The sequence below is a fragment of the Maylandia zebra genome, linkage group LG1 (assembly GCF_041146795.1).
Source record: "Maylandia zebra isolate NMK-2024a linkage group LG1, Mzebra_GT3a, whole genome shotgun sequence".
Taxonomy (NCBI): Eukaryota; Metazoa; Chordata; class Actinopteri; order Cichliformes; family Cichlidae; genus Maylandia; species Maylandia zebra.
In genome coordinates this window covers 27,804,268-27,827,551 of record NC_135167.1, presented here as the reverse complement: position 1 = coordinate 27,827,551, position 23,284 = coordinate 27,804,268, and the positions used below count along the sequence as shown (strand labels likewise).

Genomic DNA, 23,284 nt, shown 5'->3' with positions numbered 1-23,284 from the left:
TTTGTCCGCAGTACATCTGTATATTTGCTCTCTGTATAGTTATATAAACATCTGTATACTTCATTTATTTGTACATAATCTGTACATAACTATTCCCACCTTTCATGCTACCCTTATCTGTATATAATCTGCTCTTAATGCACTTAATGCACCTTGCACTTCTGATTAGATGCAAACTATATTTTGTTACCCTGTATTTATACATGTTTAATGACAATAAAGTTGAATCCTATCCTATCCTACTGCCATAACTCTGTATAGTTAAAACAGTTTTATTCTGCCCAGTGATTAATATGTTTTTGGTTCTTTTGTTTATATATAGAGCCGTGTGAAAAAGTGCACTTCAGACCCAGCCACGCCGTCAGACAAAAACTGGTTTGTCCCAATGACAAAACTCCCAAACAGAAACAAAACCACGTAGTATTTGTTTGCAGTGCAGCAGGAGTACTCAGACCTCTACATTCTAGAAACTACAGCTACTCCACCTCAGCAGGATGAGACTCAGCTCACTCTTTTGAGGATGCCAGTGTTCACATTTTGGACAGACAGGACAGATGGTTTGAAAGAGGAGTGAAAGAGGCCGTCTATGTCTACTGTGCACCACCATCTTTGACTACAGGGGGTGGTTAATGATACCAACTGTATGTAACCTACTGTGCAGATTTGAGAACCCTTCCCAGGCACCTTAACACCCACTCAAGCCTTGTGTCAGTTAATCTCAATGAGTCACATGATGGTTTCACCCAAAACCTCTGCTGATAATGATCCACACCCCTTTTCACACTTTGGTTTGTTCGATGAGGCACGTGATCACTAGTGGGTCAACAGCCCTCTTAAGGGACAACTCCCACTAAGGTTTAAATACCTGGGACTCCCCACCATTTGGTTTTAGAACTGAAAAAGCTTCTCAGTTGAAAGGCGAAAGGGCTCGAAGAGACTTAATAAAGTCCAGTCTCTTTTCTTTTTAAGATCCATTACCTGGATGACTGAGAAGCTACACCGACATATTCTGAGGAGTACCATCCCAGTAAATTCACTCAAGGTCAGATCATGCAATGCACAGACAAACCAAGGGCTACATGTCAGGTTCCATTGGCTTGTTAAATGTTGAAAGCTGCTTCTCTCTAAAAAAGGACACAGCAGTAAGGATTAGGTTCACAAAGTTGCATCAGGACAAACCTTTGGACAGACAAAAACAAAGTTGAGATGTTTGCCCATAATGTACAACACCACAAGCACCTCATACCAACTGTCAGTGTAGCGGTAGAAAGGTGATTATTTGGACTTACTTTCAGCCACAGGACATGGGCATGTTGCATTCACTAATCAATCATGAACTCCATATACAAAGTGTTGTGGAGTTAATAATGAGATTATGATGAGTTAACAATCTTTCTAAACAGCTCAAGCTTGGCTGAAACTGGTTCACAGATTAGAAGAATTGTTGGTGTTACAGGGGCTCAGTCAAAGTCCAGACCTCAACTTGATTGAAATACTCTGGAGGAACTTTAAGAGCCCGAAAATAAATATTTGTCCGCAAACATAAATGACCTGAAGCAATGCTGTAAAGAAAAATGGGTCAAAATTCCTGAGAGACCAATAAAGTCATACAGAAAATAGATATTCCTGCTAAAGGGGGCTCTGCAAGCTGCTGAATCATGGGGTCTAATGAGTTTTCACAAGGCTGCATAGAGACTCTACCTGCTCTTCAAATGGACAGCTGAGAGGAAAATGATGAGCTGTTGAAGTCAACACAAAGAAAGCTTGTTTCTAAGTTGGCTCTGACCTTCAGCTTCTTTTCTTTCTTCTACTGTGATGGGCTTCCCATACAAAGGAATATATTCACATCTATATACAGTATGTAATTCCCTTTTACATCAAGGACATTGTATATCATGTATTGTACTGTACTGTAGTAATGGTCAGTTTTGAAACTGAAAATGAATCTTTCTTTTTGAAAGCAGAGCGTACTTGTATTTTCTTAGGACTGCCCTATTAACAGTAGCTTACAGCCATGCCAGACTGGTCTGCAGTTAAACCAGTCTGATCTGTTGTACACACAATGGTTCAAATGGAACGGATAAGTGCTGCTTTTGTCACATTCATACCATGATTTAATAAATCACCTGTTAAGTTGTGAGTTTTACATTAAAGTGATTTTAAAAAAGTGAAACAAAACAATAAAAAAGCAAAGCTGTTATTAGATAAGTGACTTTCTGCATTACATTTTTTATTTGGTTCATTATTTTCTACCTCCAACATTCCTCCTATGCAAGGGGAACATGTTTAAACTGACACTTAGTTGCTTTTCCAATTTTTTTTTTAACCTTCAGTCACAGCCAGTCTCATCATTAGTCGTTAGTTTTTCCTCTCTGCTCTTCATGCTGTTGTTTTGCTTTTTTTGGTTTGCATTATCAAGCTCAAAGTTTTCTTTGTGACGGGCTTATGTTGCACAGCTATTTTCAGCTTATTTGAATAAAAGCAGCAGAATCAGACCAAATAAGAAGCACTCTCACTTTGATGTCACAAGGCAGCGATCAGGCTTCATTGCACAATAATGCTTAAACCCGCTTTCATCAGGCTCAGCCTCTCAAATTTAAAAGCACACAAGGAGCACAATAGTCACAGTGTACTATGCTCCATATCACATAACACTTATTTCTGTGTATAGTAACACACCCACTCCTGCCATTAGTCATTGCATGCTACCAGTTTTCCTACATAAAATCAAAACTCTTTGTTCTTGATCAAATTTAAATAACCAGTTTGGCTAGTTTAGAAGAATCGTTAACCTATGTGACAGTTTGGAGACCAGATGTCAGATGTAAATATATCTACATAAACTCTTTAACCATTTTAACAGTAATAAACGATACTTACAAAATTGTTAATAAATGGCTTATAAACTGTCCATGAACATTTCTTCGCAACTGAGGTTAAGAAACACTGTAATTCATCTAGTAACACCATATGGATCGTTTTTAAAAATCTATGTTTTAATAAACAGTTACTTAAAGATTGGGCAGATAGTGTTGCAGTGACGTAGATCACAAGGCAGCCAGTCCAGAGACCATGTTTCATGTCCTGTGTCACTCTCAGATTGGTTGAGCTCATGAAAAGATTATGATTTTGGTTAAACTAGACCCATTCTCAAAATTAACCCTGCAGACTGGAAAAGGTACGTACCTACAGTGTTGGGGAGTAACGGAATACATGTACCGCCGTTACGTATTTAAAATACAAAATATGAGTAACTGTATTCCGTTAGTTACCGTTTAAAAGGGTGGTATTTAGAATACAGTTACTTTGTTGAAATAAAGGGATTACGCGGCGGTCTTTTCCTGTTTCATATGTAAGGCTATGCCCTCTCTATTTTTTGTAATTCCACACAGGTGGAAACCCAAACAAAACAGCATTAAGAGGCTCAAATGCCCGTGTCTCAATCTCGAGTCTCATAATGACGTGAAGAAATATTTTTTAAAATGATTTAATATGAAGGCAATAGCAGAGTGTTACAGGCATAGCCCTAAAGAATGTAGCCTCATGGGCAGTGTAGTCCGTGCTGCAGGGAGAATGGACTGCCATACCCGTTATGTATCTATGAGCGAGGGAGGGAGAAAAAAGGTGAGTGGAAAAGTACGACTTGTCACTGAGCAGAAACGGGAGCTGGAAGCATGTAAATATAATAATAACCACTGCAGCCAAAAAAGAGTGTCTGACGAGCCCAGATGTAAGTAAGCTGTTAAGACTCGAGTATACACTGTGTTCCTGTTTTCCTCCGAAACAATAAGTTCCGCTGGAGCAGCCTTTCAACGCCTCTCTCTGTCTCTCGCCAGCAAAGTTGACCAAGACAACAAAGTAAAGCTAGTTTTCGGCTACGAGCCCGACAGGGAAACCGACGTGTTAGCCAGAGGTCCCTTTACTACGGTTTGGAGCTGCGGACCTATTTTATATACGCGCGGAATAGTTTTCTATATGAGATCGCTGCAAAAAGTGCAGCCTCACCTAATGTCCACCCTACTGTTACTCATTTTATATTAAGATTTAAAAATCTAGTTGCTATTGAGTAGCCTTCAGTAATAGTAATGAATCACACAGGAACAGGACATTCATTAGTTGTAAAAAAGCATGATAATATATTAAGTAATCCAAAGTATTCAGAATACGTTACTCTCATTGAGTAACGTAACGGAATACGTTACAAAATACATTTTGGGCCATGTATTCTGTAATCTGTAGTGGAATACATTTCAAAAGTAACCTTCCCAACACTGCGTACCTACTAGTACCTACTTAAATGTGACCCCAAAGGCTCCGTGTTGTGCACAAGGAGCCATGATTTCATGTTGTTTACACCCAGTTCTGACTCCACCATCTGAATGTGGCAGGAGAAATCTACTCATCAGACCCGGCAACACTTTTCACATTTTCTGCTGTCTAGTTTTGGTGATCCAGTACAAACTGTAGCCTCAATGTCCTGTGCTTAGCTGACAGGAGTGGGTATCAGTGTGGTCTTCTGCTGCTGTAGCACATCTGCTTCAAGTTTTTGATGTGAAGAAACTTTTCCCAGAGAAGTGCTCCTCACTGGATATTTTCCTCTTTCAGACCATTTCTCTGTCAACCCTCACACAGTCATTTAAATCACTTTTCTTTCCCATTAGATGCTGTCATGCTAATGTCAAATGGAGTTGTTGCTGTGTGACTGGCTCATTAGATACTTGCATTCACAAGCAGACAGTTGTATGTAAGAATTAGGAAGATCCACCTCACCTTTGCCACTAAAAGTGTGTCACAGTACCTGCAGCAAAGAACAGCCTGTGTGTATCTCTGGAACCACGCTGGGAATGTGGAGAAGTTCAGTGATGAAGCCTTTTCTTGCTCTCAAACCAGGCACATTTGATTAGAAGCTTCCATGCGAAGTTGCTTGTTCGCAGCTTTAATGAAGGAAATGATAGAATAAACACTGATGCAAGTGCATTTATGGATTTCTTTAACTTTGTGTGGTTCTTTTCATCTTATGTGACAAAACTAATGACATTTTAAATGAAAGAATTATACTATTATTAGAGAGCAGTAAATGGTTAATGGTAAAGTTTAATCAAGTACAAGCGTGCACAGTGTGTTACAAAAAATAACTACAAATGAATTAAAATAAATGAAAGAGTAAAAAAATAAATCTTCCGTTGTTGCTTGCCAGTTATTCATTTTTGATTCATGAATTCATTGATTGATTAGATATGTTTACATATGTCTTAGATAAACATGTTATTAATTTCAGTGTGCTTGCTCTCTCTCGGTGACTTACCAATAATGCGTGCTTTGTAGGTTTGAATTGTGGCTCGATTGTCATCCAGCGACTGGTTTCCCCAGAGCACCACATGAGAGCTATCACATGCTGAGCACAATGCATAGTAAACAGTGCAGTGTGCGAACAGTCCAGGTGCTGCTCAGGCTTTTGTCAGGGTTTAAAAGGCTGCAATAAGCTAATGACATAAATGGTTTTCCCTCATCATCCCAGTACCTTTTACTGTGTTTACATTTATTGTTTGTTTATTTTTTTTTACTTTTATTACTTTGTGAAGAGTCATCATACATTGAAAATATCGCTCATCATGATCCATCATCATTCATAACCTGTTGGAGTAAGAAGAGGGGAGGAAATGAGACTGGAGGTTAATTGTATCGAATTGTGTTTCCCTAAAGATTAAGGGTCAGAGAGATGTCACCAAATATATAATTTACACACACGCACACAAAAAAAAAAAAACCAGAAACCTTGTGAGGGGGCCTGAACACCAGTTTGAAAATATAAGGGTCTCTGTATAATCTGATTTGACACATAAATTATTTTTCTGCATTACAGAGGGATTCAGGTGTAATGGTGAAAAAGAATTCTTCATAACTTTTATATAACCTATTACACTATTGATTATATTGTTCTAATCCTGTATCATTTCACGTGGATATGAAAAAAAATCAAATCTCCGGCTGCAAGAGGAAAGTAAATATTTAGTGCAAATGTGAAGCCAGTGATGGAAAAAATACATGAAAGACATTTGCCTTGTGGTTCAAATGCGTCACCAATTTGGGGCGTGTTCTTCACAACAGGATCTATATAGTGGTGTAATCTCTGCTCCCAAATACACAAAGCCTCACTGCAGTCACCTGTTACACACGACAAAGTAACTCGAAGAGGTCTCATCTCCGAAAATGCAAGCTGAGGAATACAATCGCAGAGGTAATCATGGACTCAGTTTGGATGATGTTGATATTTAACTTCAAATGCCAACAAGCACATAATAAAGAAAATGAATATGAATAACTTGCAGTGATCTCTTATTGATCAGGTAAGGAGATGGTGGACTACATCACAAAGTACCTGGGCTCCATCAGGGAGAGGAGGGTCATTCCTGATGTGAAACCTGGCTACATGAGGCAGCTTCTTCCTGAGGCTGCACCTACGGAGCCGGAGGACTGGGAGAATATCTTCAATGACATTGAGAAGGTCATCATGCCAGGGGTAAGTGTCGCAGCAAAACCCAATTTAAATTCACCTTGCTTGTTCAGTTCACTGAAATGATCATGAAATACATTTATGGCAAGCGAGTGTTTTCCTATCTCTCTGCCCAGGTGGTTCACTGGCAGAGCCCTCACATGCACGCCTACTATCCCAGTCTGACTTCATGGCCCTCTATGCTCGGGGATATGCTGGCAGATGCAATCAACTGTGTTGGGTTCACTTGGGTACGCAATGACCAAAAAGACAATCAATCACATGCTACCATCTGCTTCAGTGATGTCTTATTTGCTTGTTTTTTCAGGCCTCAAGCCCAGCATGCACAGAGCTGGAAATGAATGTGATGGACTGGCTGTGTAAAGCACTAGAGCTCCCCTCTTTCTTTCTTCACTACCATCCTGACAGCAGAGGTGGAGGCATCCTGCAGGTGTGCAACATCCTAATCTGTTTGCTCTAGAGCCACGAAGTTTACAGTCTTTCGGGGCCTCATTGTGTTTCTGACCTACTTGGCTCTCTCGTCAGAGTACAGTCAGTGAGAGCACACTGGTTGCTCTGCTGGCAGCCAGGAAAGATAAAATCCTGCAGCTGCGGGCCGAGCTTGACCAGGACGTGGACGACTCCGTCATAAACTCAAGACTAGTGGCCTACGCTTCGGATCAGGTAAGCTGCACAGGAGCTTCCTATCAGCCTGATAAACTGAACCGTAAAACTGATCAGATGTTGCTTTTATAGGCTCATTCATCAGTTGAAAAGGCAGGACTGATCTCACTGATGAAGATCAGGTTTCTGCCGACCGATGACGAGTTGTCTCTGAGAGGAGACACTTTGAAACAAGCCATACAAGAAGACAGGGCAAGAGGACTTGTCCCCTTCCTGGTATGTGTGTTTGAAACCTCAATGGGACATTTCTGCAGAGAATTTAAGAATCCCCATATTGTTTTGAATCTAGTAGCTTACCTAATATGTGCCACAATACCCATCACATTTTTAAAAGCATATACTAACGCTGCAGTATATAAAAATCAGAATCGGCAGACTGTAGCATCAGCCAATCAGTGCCTTTGTTTGATTTTTCTGCTGCATGGCAAACACAGATGCATGCAGAAACTGTTTTACAATCTATTTTTTTGATGGTGCATTTAAAGAAAATCAAATGTCTGGAAGTTGAAGTTCAGCTTCATTTCTTTTAAAACTGAAAAGTTGTCCGAATAATTTCTTTTTAAACTTGGAAAAAAATATGAAAATAAGTAGCAAAACGTTGTACATCATTAATCAGGACACTTGTATATCATCTCATATCATGAGGAAACTGTGATTTTTAGCTTCAAAAGTACACAACAAACCCGTGTTGCATGTTGGATCTCATCTGACCCATTCTGTCATTTTCAGCTGTGTTCAACTCTGGGAACTACTGGAGCGTGTGCCTTCGATAAGCTATCGGAACTGGGACCAGTCTGTGTGTCTTTTAATTTTACTTCCAAATCATACTGCAGAGTCAGACTTATTTTTTTTCTTTGCATACATAAGATGAAGTTAGAAGTGAAATTGAAATCTTTTTGCAGGTGAGGAAGAGGGACTCTGGCTCCATGTTGATGCCGCGTATGCTGGCTCTGCCTACTTTTGTCCGGAGCTCCGCTGGTCAATGAAGGGCATTGAATTTGCACACTCTTTTGTTTTCAACCCTTCTAAGTGGATGATGGTCCATTTTGACTGCACAGCATTCTGGTGAGTAGAGACATTTAAGCCATACCTCAACTCTGTCTCTATAATATCTGCAAAATTACATCTGACAAAGTGCAAATTTAAACAGAAGAATGCTTTTAAGCTGGTGATTTAATTAACTGTTGATCTCAGGGTAAAGGATAAATACAAGCTCCAGCAGACCTTCAGTGTTGATCCTGTTTACCTCAGACATGAAAACTCACTGGCAGCCACCGACTTTATGGTTCGTCATCATTACTTATTCACCAGTTCAAAATGTTACAGTCTCATCTGAACACTACTTTTTTTCTTTGGTTCAGCACTGGCAAATACCTCTCAGTCGACGCTTCCGTGCTCTGAAGCTCTGGTTTGTTCTGCGCTCCTTTGGATTGAAAAACCTCCAGGCTCATATCAGACATGTAAGTGGCATTCTTCTAAAATAGATATCAATATTAGACTTCCATTATAGAAAGTGTATTTAATGTGAAGTTTTGTTTGTTTGCTTTGGGGGTTTTTTAGGGGATTGAGATGGCAAAACTCTTGGAGTCTCATATTAGGAGCAACACAGATTTTGAGGTTCCTGCTAAGAGGCACCTCGGCCTGGTGGTCTTCTGCCTGAAAGTATGCAACTTGTCCTTGTACCTGAATTGTGCAGTAAACTATAAATATGTTGACCTTATAGTTTTCACCAGAAAATCATTACTGACATGTGCTAAGAAGTCCCGATTACGCCTTGTTCAATGGTGGTTTGTTATATACCTGAATGTGGTCAGCTAGTTCCCAGATGAAATGGCAAAAATAGTAGGAAAAGGGTAAACACAGATGTCTTAGTAAGGGTTTTGTGGCTTTACACAAAGACTTATAAACATTTTATTGTATCTTCTTTTTGTTGGGAGGGAACACTTTGACCCAGGAGCTGCTGAGGAGACTGACCCGGTCAGGCACCATGTACCTCATTCCTGCGGATATTTATACCAAACGCATCATCCGGTTTACGGTGACCTCACAGTACACTACTGCCGATGACATCCTCAGGGACTGGGGCATTATCTGTAAAACAGCTTCCACTCTCCTGGCTGAGACACAGGCTTTGAATTATGCAGACCAGTCACAATCAGGGGAAGATGATGTAATAGGTGATGAAGAATACCAAGACCCGGTCTTAGACACCGGGTCTGATGAGAAAGAGGATGCTGTTGCCAGGCTGGAAAAAGCTCAAGTGGAGTTGTGGATTGACAAAGCTTGGAATCGGTCTAGAAGACCAATGCGATCTCTTAGCTGCAGCAGCGAGCCCCTGCCTTACACTTATATCAGGTCCCTGTGTGGCTATGATTTTGAAACGAGGCCTATAGTCGAAGATGCTGCTGGTGGCCTTCCTGTGCCTTCAACAACAGGATCTGGTGCAACAATAAATATTGAGGAGATGCCTTCAAATGATCTGGGAAAACAGGTCCTGAAAAAGCTGACAAAGTTCTACAGCGTTCCCAGCTTCTGTAACCAGTGGGTGCAGTGTGGTCGGCACCAGCTCTGCTGCCCTCTGAAGGTTTCTCCAGCAGCTCAAAAGCACTTACCCTCCACCTGCAGAAGAGTGAACTGTATGTCTTCCTCTGCCGTAACAAACACAGCCCCCCCTCCTACGCCACTGGAAACTTCCACTGCTCCTAAACTCCTCTGACGAGTCCAAAACCAGCACAAAGTGTACCTCACATCCACACAATAATTCACCTATTGATTGATAAGCAGTTTACTTCAGCACACAGTCAACCAACACAGTCACCAAATAACAGTGTCGGCGATATGGGATTTACTCATATAAAAATCATTAAAAACAAGAAAGTATTTCAGACTAAACAGTTGAAATATAAAAAAAATGAAATGCATGCCATTATATGTTTGTATATCCACAATGTAAAGATTAATGTAAACACTAATGTTTTTGAGACTGACAATAAAAAAATCAGCGCTGAACTCGTTTAAAGCCTGAGTCTTCCTTCTGCAATGCAGTTGAATAACTCCTGAGTCATGGGTATGTAGCCCTTATTGTCTTCCAGGTAAAACAGAGGATCCTTGATGAGAGCAGGGTTAAAACCTTCCTCTGCCAGCTTCACCTTCATCTGCTTAAAGGTGCTCGTCACTACCAATGCATCCTGCCAGAGAAAAATGAAATGGTTACGGGATTATTGCTAAGATGTATGCAGATATATCTTAATGTGATCATTCATTGAACTTTATTTACCTGTATGCGAACGAAGCGTGGTCTTGCGTAGCTGGGCAAGTAGTTTTTGACATGCTGATATAAAGCTTTGCCATCAAAGTCCATATTTTCTTTCAGTTTCAGCGCTGCCATTCCAATTCTTCCCTCATGTCCTATTCAGTGAAGGTCAAAGTAAAAAGAAGAAAAAATACCCTCAGAATCCAGACATTAATCCAAACATTCAGAGTTTTTCCTCAGTATGTCAGAAATATGCGATTAATCTCAGAATTCCAAGAAAAAACTTCTGAATTCTGAGTTTTTTTTCTTAGAATTCTGGGGGAAAAAAGATGTTTGTAATATTTATGAGACATACATCACAATAATCTTGCTTTTAGTGTCATTATTACCTGGCACCTTCACACCATAGACATTAGCCTCTTCAACAAAGTCAACTGCGAGCAGGTGGTCAGCCACCTCCGTGGTTGCCACATTTTCTCCTTTCCACCTGTAACAGATATAATACAGAGTATTTGCAGAACTCAGCTGCAGTGTATCTTTTTTCAGCAGGGACACACAAAAGTAACAAACTTCCCTAAAACACTGAGATAATAGTTCATCAAAGATGTTTAGGTTTAACTATAAAGAATAAAATACTGAAAGCAATTAGATTAGACTCACCACAGTGTCCGTAATTCTGAAATTATATATGATATATCCTAAACTTGAGGGTTTTACTGTTTTTTCCATAGCTTAAATTCTATTTCAAGTGAAGAAGTAAACTTTCTGGCCTTATTTTACAACTATAACCCCAGATTGTAAGCAATCTGTTAAACATTCATCCAGCTGTTCCAGACAGAAGGACAACTGCTGCCTAAGCGCAAACCTGTATTGATCCCGTATGTGTTAGTAGTATTGGATCAGTTGAGATGCATTTTTTCTAAACACTGAGTCTCTGTGGCTTTTAAACCCCAAAACACGCTGCACCAAAAATTGGTCCACCCCACGGATCGGTTTCCCCAACACAAACAGAGTAATATAGTGTATGCTGTAAAGTGCCAGGAGGATTGCCAGGATTTATACATTTGCAGGGCAGTGGACACTCTTTCAATGATGACGATGTACACATCCTGGACGGGGAGGAACGCTGGTTTGAGTGCAGTCACTTGGATGAGTGACATAACGTTTCTCCCACTGAAAACGCTACATCCAGATTAACAGAATCAACTTTTTGGGGGTCACACTAAGTTGTGCTTTTAAGACAAAAAACACTCTCTGGTACTCCTTGTCCTGACCTTTCACCCAGATTGTCAAATTCATTTATTATGTTTCACAGACCTGAAAGTGTCTCCAATGCGGTCTTGAAAGAAGAGAAATCCCTCGTCGTCAATCTTTAGAAGGTCGCCACTGTTAAAGTACATGTCGCCCTTCTCGAACACATCTCTTAGCTTCTTCTTGTCTGTCTGCTGCTTGTCCTTGGCATAGCCACTGAAGGGTGTTCTTTTTCCAATCTTTGCCACAAGCAGACCAGTTTCTCCTGCGAGTAAAAGTAACAGTATACGTTTAAGTAGTAGCTTAAAAGGCAAGGCGGCACCTTAAGAGACAGGCTCACCTCTTGGGACTTCAACACAAAATCCTCTGGAGTCTCTGACTGGCTCCTCTTTTTCTGTGTCAAACCTTATGAGGGCATATTTGCATGCCATCTGAAACAGTTTACAGATACATTGAAGAGAATAAGCAGTTAGTCATATAAATCATGCCACATCTCCATATACAGAGGTCAAGTTAACCTCTGAAAAAAGGCTCACTGGCCTCACAGAGACTCACAGCCAATTGTCCACCAGTGGCACTAGTTTCAGCCATTATGCAAATGTACTCTTTATAAGGTTGTTGCATTCAGCTGAGACTGAAGTTACTTGAGTGAAAAAAAGGTTTCTCTAAAAAAGCTATGACTTAAGCCATGGTTCTTCTAAGCATGGCTTAGGTTTGCAAAATTCATCTGAACAAACCACAAGACCTTTGGGAAAATGAACTGTACACAGTGGCATATTTTGTGAAAAGCAAGCACAGCATAAAAACTGTGAAGCAGGATGGTGAAGAGGAGATGGTCTGGACTAGTTTTGCAGCCAAAGGACCTGATCATCTTGCAGTCATTAAGTTGACCATGAACTCCTCCGTATACCAAAGTATTCTAGAGTCAAATGTGAGACCATCTGTCTGACAACTGAAGCAACTTGAAGTGACATTATAAAGAAAGGTGGACTAATGTTATCGTTTTATAATTATGTAACTTTAGAATTGAAAAAGGGTGTGCTTTTCTTTTTCACATCTATCCATCTTCACAACCTTGCGCCTCCATATTTATCCGATCTTTCCATACATACTCATCCCCTCGTACACTCCGCTCTTCTTCAGCTTCCCTTTGGTCTCTTCCACCTGCTCGCCTGACTACCATGGGACTCAGAGTCTTTAGTTATTCTGCCCCGAGACTTTGGAATGCACTTCCACCAGATCTCTGGACTACAAACTCTCTCATTAATTAGAAATCACGTCTCAAAACCCATCTATTCAGAATTGCATACCCTTGATTCCGTCTCGGTCTATTTTTACCTTGCTTACTTTTCATACTTTCATGCTGGCTTTTTTCCCCTCATTTACCTTATGTTTAAAGTTTATTTTGCAATATTTGTTGTATTGTTGCATTGTTGCTACTTTTTTGTGACCTTGAGGGTCTTAAAGGTGCCTATAAATATAATGTATTATTATTATTATTATTACTACATCTTACTTTGTAGAGAAAATGTTCTCTGCCAACAGCTCCAACTTTCCCACCATAGTTGATAAAGCCAACATTCCCTTCAGTTGCTCCGTAGCATTCACGGATACAAATGTTCCCAAATCGCTCCAGGAACTCAACCCAGGTGTCTTCCCTTATTCCGTTCCCTACGGCCAGTCGGACCTTATGATCCTTGTCATTGTCTCTCTAAAAGAAGGCCAAAGGAGAGGTGAGAACATAAACAATGACCATAAGAAACAATGCTCCTGACTGAAGCAGGTTGGTAGAAATCATTAAAACAGTTTGAGCTTCTAATGCATATCCCAATATTGTCATCACTATGACCTTAAATTTGTGTTTACCTTTGGTGTGTTGCAGAGGTAGCGCATAACCTCGCCTATGTACTGGATGACAGTCACATTGTACTTTCTACAGTCATTCCAAAAGTTGGAGGCAGAGAACTTGCTTCTCAAAACAACAGTGGTGCCTAAAAATGGAAAGATACAGAGTTCAGCAAATATGCCGCTTCATGCTAAGAGTTCAGTGTTGTAAACTCTGCAAGGCGAACTTTAGGACTTCAAAGTACAAACAATGGAAGCGGGTGTAGTTTGAGGTCATGTATATGTTGGTTTAACCTGCAATAAATTCAGTGGAAATCTTGATTTGTGGTTTTATTTTTAGGTAATGTTTCATGTATTACCTCTTTCTATAGTTCCACAAAGTCCCATAAGAAAAGCAGCACTGTGATACAGAGGGAGATTTATGTAGATGACATCATCTGAGCGCACACCAGCAAAGGTCAGGAGAAAACTTCCCCTCCAAACCCTCTTGTGTTTAAGCACAGCTGCTTTTGGAAGCCCTGTAAAAACAGATGTAGCACAGTTAGTCCTCATTCTCAGGTGTCCCACCAATTTAATACTGTGAACTGTGAAAACTCCTAAAATATAACACTGTGCAGACATGGGTCAATATTCTGCTTAGATAAATAGATTTTTTATTTGTAATATTTTTCATTATAGGATTATTTCATTAATTTATTTTTATTTAGTTTGGGTTTTTGTTTTTGTACACTAACTGGTACCTTACACCAGCGGTCCCCAACCCTTTTTGCGCCACGTACGGACCGGTTTATGCCCGACAATATTTTCACGGACCGGCCTTTAAGTTGTCGCGGATAAATACAACAAAATAAAACTAGTACCGGTACCGAAAAAAAAAAAGATTTATTCATAAAACACGTGAAAAGACCCAGGAAAACCGAGTTAACGATAAAAACGATAACAAAGTAACGCTGAAAACCGATAAAAACCCTGAAAACCATACATTTCACACCTGAGCCTCAACTCTCGCGGCCGGTGTTGTGCCAAAAAGTGATTTCCAATGTTTCTGTGTATTTTTATGTGTAATATCTTTACGTATGTTCGTAAATAGACTTCGGTGAACAGGGTTTACAAAGGGGTTATATAGAGAATTAAAAAATTATCCGTTTTTAACGTATCTTTACAACTTTATAACCAATCTGGCCCTTTATCCCCACTTAAATATTTTTACAGAACTATTGTAATATTTGCTACCATTTCTGCTGTGCTCTTGGCCAACTTACTCTTACAAAAGACATTTTTAATGTTAATGAGATTTTTTAACTGCATAAATAAAGGTTATATAAAAGTCACTGCCAAAAACTGATTGCGGCTTCTACCTTGTTACACGAATGTTGTTTGTGGCTCAAGATGACTTTATGTCATCCATAAGGGATGCATTTGACATATGTTTCACATATTATAGCCCAACAAGTTACTTATAGCAGTTTAAATACGAGCAATCAGTTTTTGGCAAATACCGGAAATCAGTTTTTGGCAGACAATCACTTTTTGACACAACACCGGTACCAAATGACTCACGGACCGGTAACGGTCCGAGGCCGGGGGTTGGGGACCGCTGCCTTACACCCGATACAAATAAAATATATTTTACCTTTTTGGATATACACGAATTTCACTTCTTATCTACACCGTATACCTATGTACAAGGAGTTTGGTTGTATCCTTACACGTTGGCTAAAATAATGCAAACATATTATTTACTCTTATAAATGAAGTAAGCTAACTAAAACAAGGAAAGTCAGACAGTTTCTTTCATGTGAGCGTCGCTTTGAGTTTAATTTCCAGCCGTCTCTCTTTTCTTTTTAAAATCCCAGACATCCCTCTTAACGGATCCATCCTACATCCCGCTCTGACGTCAATTAGGAGCGCGTGCACCTGGACCAAACCAAATGATGAAATAATGAGGGGTTTTTTATGGTGATAGGTTAATAATTTTCATGAAAAAAGCTAAATGACTATTGTGCTGTTTTCATGGGATCCTGTCAGTCATTAGAATCGTCATCACTTTTCTCCCCACTGCTCCTTCAATTACTCAACCTCTGCACGAGGCCAGATAAGCCCTCGAGGTTACCTGTGGTTCCTGATGTGTAGATGTACACCGCAGGACTCTTGATGTTAATGCTGGCCCTGAGCTGACGGGACAGGGGCTCGTCTGACTCCATCTGAATTTTGTCAGAGAGGCTTTCGATGCCGTCCACATGACAGTGCTCACGGAGGATAAACACAAGGATACCCTGCTGCTTCAAAGTGGGCAGCACCTCCTCTATTGCTCCTTGAAGGTCTGAGAGCGAGGGAGGTTAAAAGAAAAGAGGTGCTGATCAGTCATTACAGGGTTACATAAATGTGTGTTTAATAAACAGTCGATCTATTTGATGGTGAAATTAATAAGATATACCCATGCAACTTTAGTGCAGTCCAAACCTCCCAGATTAAAAAAAAAATAGTCAGAGATACAAAAAGATCTTTTTAAATGAATTAGACAATATGATCACGTGATATTAAAAAACGAAAGATATGCGCACGTTTAAAGTTAATTTCATTAAAACAAACCCCAACAGCTTACTGCAGTATTTACGCAGCTTACCAGCGCCAGCGATCAGGACTTTGGCTTCACAGCAGGAGAAACAGTGCAGCAGGGATTTGGATCTTATGTTGACGTTGAGGAAGGACGCTGTGCATCCCAGCTTGGACAGTGCGAGCCACATCCATACAAACCACGGCTCGTTGCCCAAGAAGAGGGCTACCGTGTCCCCCTGCTTGAGGTGGGCATGCGTTAACAGAGCCCTGGCCACTTTGTTGCTTTCTCTGTCGGCTTGGCTGTACGTGTAGGAGCTTTCCTCGTAAACTATGAACTTCTTATGCGGATGCTCCGCCACTTTGTCCAGAAAACGATCTAAAATACTGTAAAACCTTTTCTCAATTCTGCTCAAGCGTATACCGACATAAATGGAAATAAATGTGCAATATAAATCTTTCAAAAAATAAGGATTCCGAAAGTAAATTAGTATGGGTAAAACCGCCAACGCGGTGCACAAAATATATGCAAGCATTTCTTTAATCAAGAGGAATATGTCAGACCTGCTGCTGGATCCAAACGATCGACTTTCAGGAGCCTCCAGCACCTGTTGGATCATTTCCGTTTACTCCTCCTTAACTTTCTCTCCCCTTTTCCTCTTTTCTTTACTGGTGAGGAGTCATGGGAATTTGATGAAGTAGTAATCATTTAAAAACCGAGGAATTATATTTTTTAAACATAGGCCTATATATCGCCTGATTTTTTTTTCTTTAATGTTATTCACCTGGTTACTCCTAACAACAAGTTCACATTAGGGCATTCAGGGGCCATTCTGAGGTATTGATAGCTTATGTCTCATATGACCCATAGTTACTTCAAACCAAGACTGGATTTTGTTACTACACTACACACGGCACACACTCGTAGACATTTATTTTTATTTTATTTACACTTTCTATTCACACTTTAAAGAAATATTTGCCACATGTCATAGAAAAACTTTGTTTGCAGAAAACAGGTTCCTTTCTTGGTCTATTTTTTTATATATATATTAAACCATCACTGGACCTGTTGAAGAGAAAAACAAATTATTAATTTATAGAGGGTTTATCTTTTTCATACTGAGACAGATACTAAAAACAAACATGAGACTTATAATTCGGTCTTCTTTCTGAATTTTAATTACTAAAGAAGATCCACTTAAAAAATGTATATCATCATTTTCAGAAATATCTTAAAGGTGTTACCATATTCTTTAACTAATTCCGTTTGACAGATTAGATATAAAGTATGGGATCTAAAAGAATAGATTTCCAGAATATCAAAAAATAAAATCTATAGTAAAAAAGAAATTGAAACCTAATCAAGTCGAATTACAAACACCACCAAGTGTGATACAATTCCTTAATCTCAAACCCCCCAAATTACTGTCTAAAATACATAAGACACTCTCTAAAATAGATGAGCCAATATCCCTCCCTATTGCAAAATGGGAAGCGGATCTATCAGTCATCTGGTCTCAAATATGCTTGCAAACCTTTAAATTGATTAGAAATCCCAATCTAAAATTAATGCAATATATTGCATTAATTTATGCATTAATTTTAATGCATGCATTAATTTTAAATGCAATCAATGTAGTGTTTTGTATACAAAACACTACATTGATTGCACAGTAAATGTCAATGGATGTTCAGGATGGGTTTTACGTCTTCTAACAACTGCTCACACTGTCAAGGCAATGCACCTGACAATTACATCCATGATCTTTGGTTCTGTCCACCAGTTCAGAGGTTTTGGTGCTCGATATGTGAAAACTTATCAAAGTGTCTCACTGACGGAATGATTTAACCAGAATTATTTAGTTATCTGACATCTAATGTATAATATACAGTTACATTCAGTTCTATGCAATATGCACAACAATTACCTTAAAGTATTAGGATATCGTTGCTGTTGAGCAACGCAGCATCAACAGCGATCAACTCGAAGGAAAATGACAACAGAGGCAAAATATCCGGAAGTTCTTTGGAAATTTTATTACACACTAACACACATTACATCCTCTCTTCACGGCTGCGTTTTAGGGGTGTCGAACTCATGGCCTCGAGGGCCGGTTACAACCAGATTAACTCATACAAGGATTTTTACCTCACCCCTCTTCATAACCTTCTGGCTGATCAATGTAGATTTCATAATCGATGGAAGCGTGTAAACATGCTGTCTTCACATCCATTTGATGGAGTAACAGTCCTGCGCTGCTTTCTGTAACAGAACTCTTATGCTTGTTAAGTTAGCTGCTGGTGAGAATGTCTCTCCATAATCTATCCCCATCTTCTGGCTGTAGCCCTTTGCTATGAATCTCGCTTTGTATTAGTCATTTCCTTCAATGTCACTCTTAACGGAATAAACCAACTTTCCCCGCACTGTTTTCTTCCTCTTTGGTGAAGTGGTTTGGGTGAAAGTGTCGTTTCCCTTAATGATTGGATTTCTTCATCCATAGTTTTAATCCAGTTCTTTGAGTTAGATGATTCTAAATGTGTGTGGGACAGCACACACTGCCCTGTTATCAGTAGTCTATGGTAGTGTATGGTTGCTACCACTGTTGTCAGTTACAAAGTCATTTAGATGACTAAGTTTTCTTCTCTCCCTTTTTGATAAATCCATAACTGTTCGCTTATTACAGCATCTGTTCTGTGTTACAGCTGCTGTTTGGATAGGAATAGTTCCACAGGCATTTTGGTAGTGACTCTCAATTAACATGCACTTGCCCATTTCAAAAAGAGTACACTACCCCCTCGCGGCTGTACCATTTTGATGGGGTAAGTACAGCGCTGATGTCTCATGCTTAATGCCATTTTTCCTTAGCAGGGTTTGGAAATCTCTGCAGGTGAACTCTGTACCATTGTCCGATCTGATGCATTTTACATTGCCATATGGGGCAACATCTGCTAGAAATTTCTCTGTTTCTTGCAGTGTATCAGTTTTTTGTCTTCAGGAAATATACAAACACTGAGTTTGAATAATCATCAGTGAATGACTGCACATATTTGTACCCATCAATAGATTTAGTGGCCATCAGACCTGCTAAATCTGTGTGTACCATTTGTGAAGGAGCTTTTGCTCTTGTATTGGGATTTCTGTTCCGGGTTTGTGATTTCCCTGGATACACACTTCACATTCCTGATCAGGTCTGTCAGTTTTTCATGTAATTTGCATACCGTTAACACTCTGAAATCTTAGTATATCTTCATAGTTGCAATGACCTAATATCTCATGCCATCCCTGTTCGTCATGACAAGCATTACATTTATCATTACTCTCAACTTCAGTTTGCAAATATATGTATAATTTGCCATACAACTGAATGTTTGAATGTTTCGTCCTTGTGGGTCAACATGTCCTGCCCTTGTTTAAAGTTGACTGTTGCTAATATAGTGGCTGACTTTACTAAGAAAATGTCTTGGGGGTATGATGGAATAAACAGCGCATCTTTCAGCATTGCTTTGCATCACTGGCCTGTATCGTCAATCAGTAACATCTCTGCGTCCCCCTCTCTGTTGGGCGATGCCTCTGTACAGGGTACCATCTTCCAGCTCCTGTGCGTCTCTGGTTTGAGCTCTTGAACTTGGCTATGTCGTTAATGATGTGTGAGGTATCCCAGGTGCCCACCAGCAGACCTTTTGCCTTAATGCTGTATGCTGACTGCTGCTGCTGGACTTCGATGTCTGCACCCTTGATCCTGAAGGCATAATCCGACGCTTCTGCTTTGGATCCATTGCCGCTCTCATCTGCAACCTTCCTCAAGCCATCTTATTTGTATTTATGTCTAGATGTGATATCATTGTGTGTATTGCTCTTGCAATTACATTTTTTGCAGGTGGTAGCCTTTAAGTCATTGTTATTCATCCTTCTGTTAGTGAGGAAACTTTTCCTTCCGGGTCCTGCTGGTGCCATTGAGAAGAGCAAGCAGCATCTGCTAAGTGTACTTTTGGACCACTGAGTATTTGGACTACTTTGAAGTACTCACAGACACATTTCATATACAGCTCTATATTTATACACAATGTTGTTGTTTTTTTGCCAGCTTCTACATTGTTATTTGAATGACTATTTAAAGATATTCTCTTAACTTTTGCTGAAGACATTACAGTTTTGCCTTTGTGCTTTGAGAGATGAGTCAATAACTTAAAGGAGGGGTTCTCGTTTTTGGGGGGGACCAGGGAATCTTACACTGGGTAAAATTTTTCCGAGGAGCCCCTTGTAAACTTCATGCTGATAAAACTCTGGGTGCTTTGTAATGAGATGCAACTTTAGCTTTGCTGGCTTCATTACTTCATTTGCTAGCACTTAAGGGCACACAGCACATTTTGGTTTTCCTTTATCATTCTCTCTCTTTTTTTTTTAACACTTTCTCTTTATTGATTTTCATCTTATTTTACATACAGAACTAAAGAGGGCAAGGGAAACCAACACATTCACATATGTTCACATATTCCAAAATACACAACGCCTTGTTTTACTTACACAAATTACATATTACACAGGTGCATGTTCCATTCAAACAAATTCGCAGCTGTCTCTCTGCATTACAGAGGTATCAGTTTGTCTGTAACCAACACTTAGTAATTGCCTTTTTGCATGCAACCATAATTATTTTCAGTAAGTATGAGTCTCTGTTATTTATATCCTCAGGGATATTCCCAAGGTACATGGTACTAAAGGAGAAGTCCAGTGTTACTTCTAGCACATCCATCACCATTTGTTTAGTCTCCTCCCAAAAGGTCTTCAGTTTAGGGCATGACCAGAAGACATGGAAGCAACCTGCAGCGACCTCCCCGCACTCCCTCCAGCATGAAGCGCCTGAACCACTTATTTTGGATTTCCACTTTGGTGTGATGAAGAATCTAATTAAATTCTTCCATCCAAAATCTCGCCATGTTAAAGAATTTGTGGTAGATAACACATTCTTCCACATCCGCAACCAATCTTCCTCTGAGATAGTTATACCTGCTTCTTTTTCCCATCGATGACTGACATATCTTGTTGAGGTCTTTTTCATAACTGTAAAACTTCTGTACATTTTGCCTATAGTACCTCTTATAATGTTCTCACCATAAGCATCCATAAATATTTGGATCACACCACTAGCATCTGCGTCAAGCATTCTAATTTCCTTCTGGAAGAAGCTCCGAACCTGTAGGTAACGATAAAAATCTTCCCTGCCGATCTCGTAAATCTGACACGTCCTCAAAATTTATCAGCTCCCCATGCTTCACTATCTGACAGATCGCAGTGATTCCATGCCTGGACCACTCCCTGAATTTATGGTCTAACAATGCTGGAAGGAAGCGTGGGAGATACGCTGGCCATCCCAGCAACCCTATTTCCCTATTAAGACCAAAAATTTTAATCACATCTGCCCATTTTTTCAGGGAAAAACTTACACATAAATTTTGCATCTGATATGCCTGTGGTAAACTCTCAAGAGACCCCAGAACAGACTGTATTGGGAAATCCATCAAAGAAAGCTCAATGTCCTTCCATTTTGCCTCAAACTTAGAGTTACACCAGCACACTAGAGGTCTGATCTGGGCAGCCAGATAGTAATCCTCAAAGCACAGTAGAGCCATGCCCCCCCCCCCCCCCCCCCCCGCGCTCACCAGGCAGCTGCATTGTTGCATATTTCACTCTCGACCTTTTATTTCCCCATACAAATCTTGAGCAATGCATATCCCACTCCCTAAATTGTTATCTTTATTGCTCTAAATCTGCTGCCCAGATCGAGGAGGAGCAGACCCCCACCTCTCCAGATCTTCATATATCTTCTTGTTCACCCGGTTATAATTAACTTCATATAACAATGCAAGGTCTTTTGTCAGCAGGATCCCCAAATACTCCATTTGAGATTGATGCCATCCGAATCTATATCTTGCTACCAATTGTCTTGAGGGGTTAAAGAAGAATGTCAAGCTTTGAGTTTTTTGAATGTTTAGTCTATAACCAGACAGTCTGCCATATTCTTCCAGTATTTCCATAAGCAGAGAAATTCCCTCTTCCGGGTTTCCTAGCGCTACCAGCACGTCGTCTGCATACAAGAAAATTTTATTTTCCACATTCCCCGTTGTAACCCCCTCCAATCGAGTCTCTTCCCTGATGCATTGAGCCAACGGTTCAATGAAAAGGTTAAAGAGCAGCGGGCTCAACGGGCAGCCTTGCCTACAGCCACGTTGTAGTGTTATCCGATTTGAGAGGCTTCCATTAACTTTGATCCTTGCTGTTGGAGACATATAAATCATTCTTATACATTGAATAAACCTGTCACATAGCCCAAATCTCTTCAACACATGAAACACAAATTCCCACCCGACCGTATACGGTCGGTGGCAACACAAATTCGGGTGGGAATTTGTGTTGGCAACACTTTGCTAGATCCGCCCCTGCACAGTTACCAGCTGTCAGCTACTTAGAAAAGGATCCTGGTGTTATTTGTCTCTCAGAAACAGTTCATAACTTCCCTTCAACTCATTCATGTCGCCTAAAGGGTAAACCTATTTCTCCATCACCTGTTCAGCTCTGATGATTCAGTAAGGACATCTCCTGGTTTCATCCTCATGTTTCCCTCTCACCACATATCCAAACCGACATCATGACCAGCAGCTTTTACAGCTGTGGCTCCAGCAAACATCAGCTGATAGTAGAAATTAATATTAAATAAATTCTAACAACAGCTGATCAAGCTTAAACGTGCTGCTGTTGTTTAGCGCGACATCCGCTGGTTTCCTGTTTCTGGCGCAAAGTGGGCGATAAACAAACAAGAGAGACGATCAGCTGATCATTGATCAGTTTCATGATTGAAGTAGCAATAGAAGAGGCAGCTGTAAAGACAGAATAACTCCAGCTTTGTGTCTTTTTCCATCCTAGCTGAAGTCCGGGACAAACTGCGTCTCTTCTCAGCTCAATACGAAACGCGTAATATTTTCTCTGAATGAGGGACCATTCCATTTTTTAAGGAGCTGTTGGCAACTCTACTAACTAACCTTATGAATAAAATAAAGTTCACTATCAGTAACATCATAGCAACCGAACAGCTGTATAGAAACTCCTCATGCTAGCTCAGGCAGTATGAGGTATTGTAACTGACTGTAAAAAGTCAGCACAACGAAAATAAACTGCACCTAAACTTGGTTTATATCAGACC

General features: G+C 40.1%; 2 protein-coding genes across 2 annotated transcripts; one reads left to right on the top strand and one right to left on the bottom strand.

The window, feature by feature from the left end:
• Window positions 1–5,943: 5,943 nt before the first annotated feature.
• On the top strand, window positions 5,944–9,893 carry hdc (histidine decarboxylase). The gene is made up of 12 exons (XM_004543540.3): window positions 5,944–6,238; window positions 6,348–6,520; window positions 6,631–6,744; window positions 6,822–6,944; window positions 7,040–7,177; window positions 7,250–7,393; window positions 7,907–7,973; window positions 8,080–8,242; window positions 8,372–8,462; window positions 8,539–8,637; window positions 8,738–8,843; window positions 9,115–9,893. Exons 1-12 carry the CDS (start codon window positions 6,211–6,213, stop codon window positions 9,891–9,893), a joined length of 2,025 nt encoding a protein of 674 aa, XP_004543597.3. The 5' UTR covers window positions 5,944–6,210.
• A 237-nt stretch (window positions 9,894–10,130) lies between these two features.
• LOC101485866 (long-chain fatty acid transport protein 2) lies at window positions 10,131–16,618 on the bottom strand. The gene is made up of 10 exons (XM_014412402.3): window positions 16,153–16,618; window positions 15,640–15,849; window positions 13,886–14,044; window positions 13,548–13,672; window positions 13,198–13,392; window positions 12,022–12,112; window positions 11,748–11,946; window positions 10,820–10,917; window positions 10,455–10,585; window positions 10,131–10,365 (listed from the first exon to the last, which is right to left on the bottom strand). Exons 1-10 carry the CDS (start codon window positions 16,616–16,618, stop codon window positions 10,192–10,194), a joined length of 1,848 nt encoding a protein of 615 aa, XP_014267888.2. The 3' UTR covers window positions 10,131–10,191.
• Window positions 16,619–23,284: the final 6,666 nt, after the last annotated feature.

Bases quoted from the DNA above. Each gene is read 5' to 3' on its own strand.
- hdc (XM_004543540.3), top strand. From the start codon at position 6,211: ATGCAAGCTGAGGAATACAATCGCAGAG. The intron at 8,638-8,737 runs GTAAGTGGCATT...GGGGTTTTTTAG, and splicing joins TCCAGGCTCATATCAGACAT to GGGATTGAGATGGCAAAACT. The intron at 8,844-9,114 runs GCAACTTGTCCT...TTTTGTTGGGAG, and splicing joins GGTCTTCTGCCTGAAAGTAT to GGAACACTTTGACCCAGGAG.
- LOC101485866 (XM_014412402.3), bottom strand. From the start codon at position 16,618: ATGCTTGCATATATTTTGTGCACCGCGTTGGCGGTTTTACCCATACTA. The intron at 10,918-11,747 runs GTCTGTGAAACA...TATCTGTTACAG, and splicing joins CGCATTGGAGACACTTTCAG to GTGGAAAGGAGAAAATGTGG. The intron at 10,586-10,819 runs GTAATAATGACA...TTCACTGAATAG, and splicing joins CTATGGTGTGAAGGTGCCAG to GACATGAGGGAAGAATTGGA.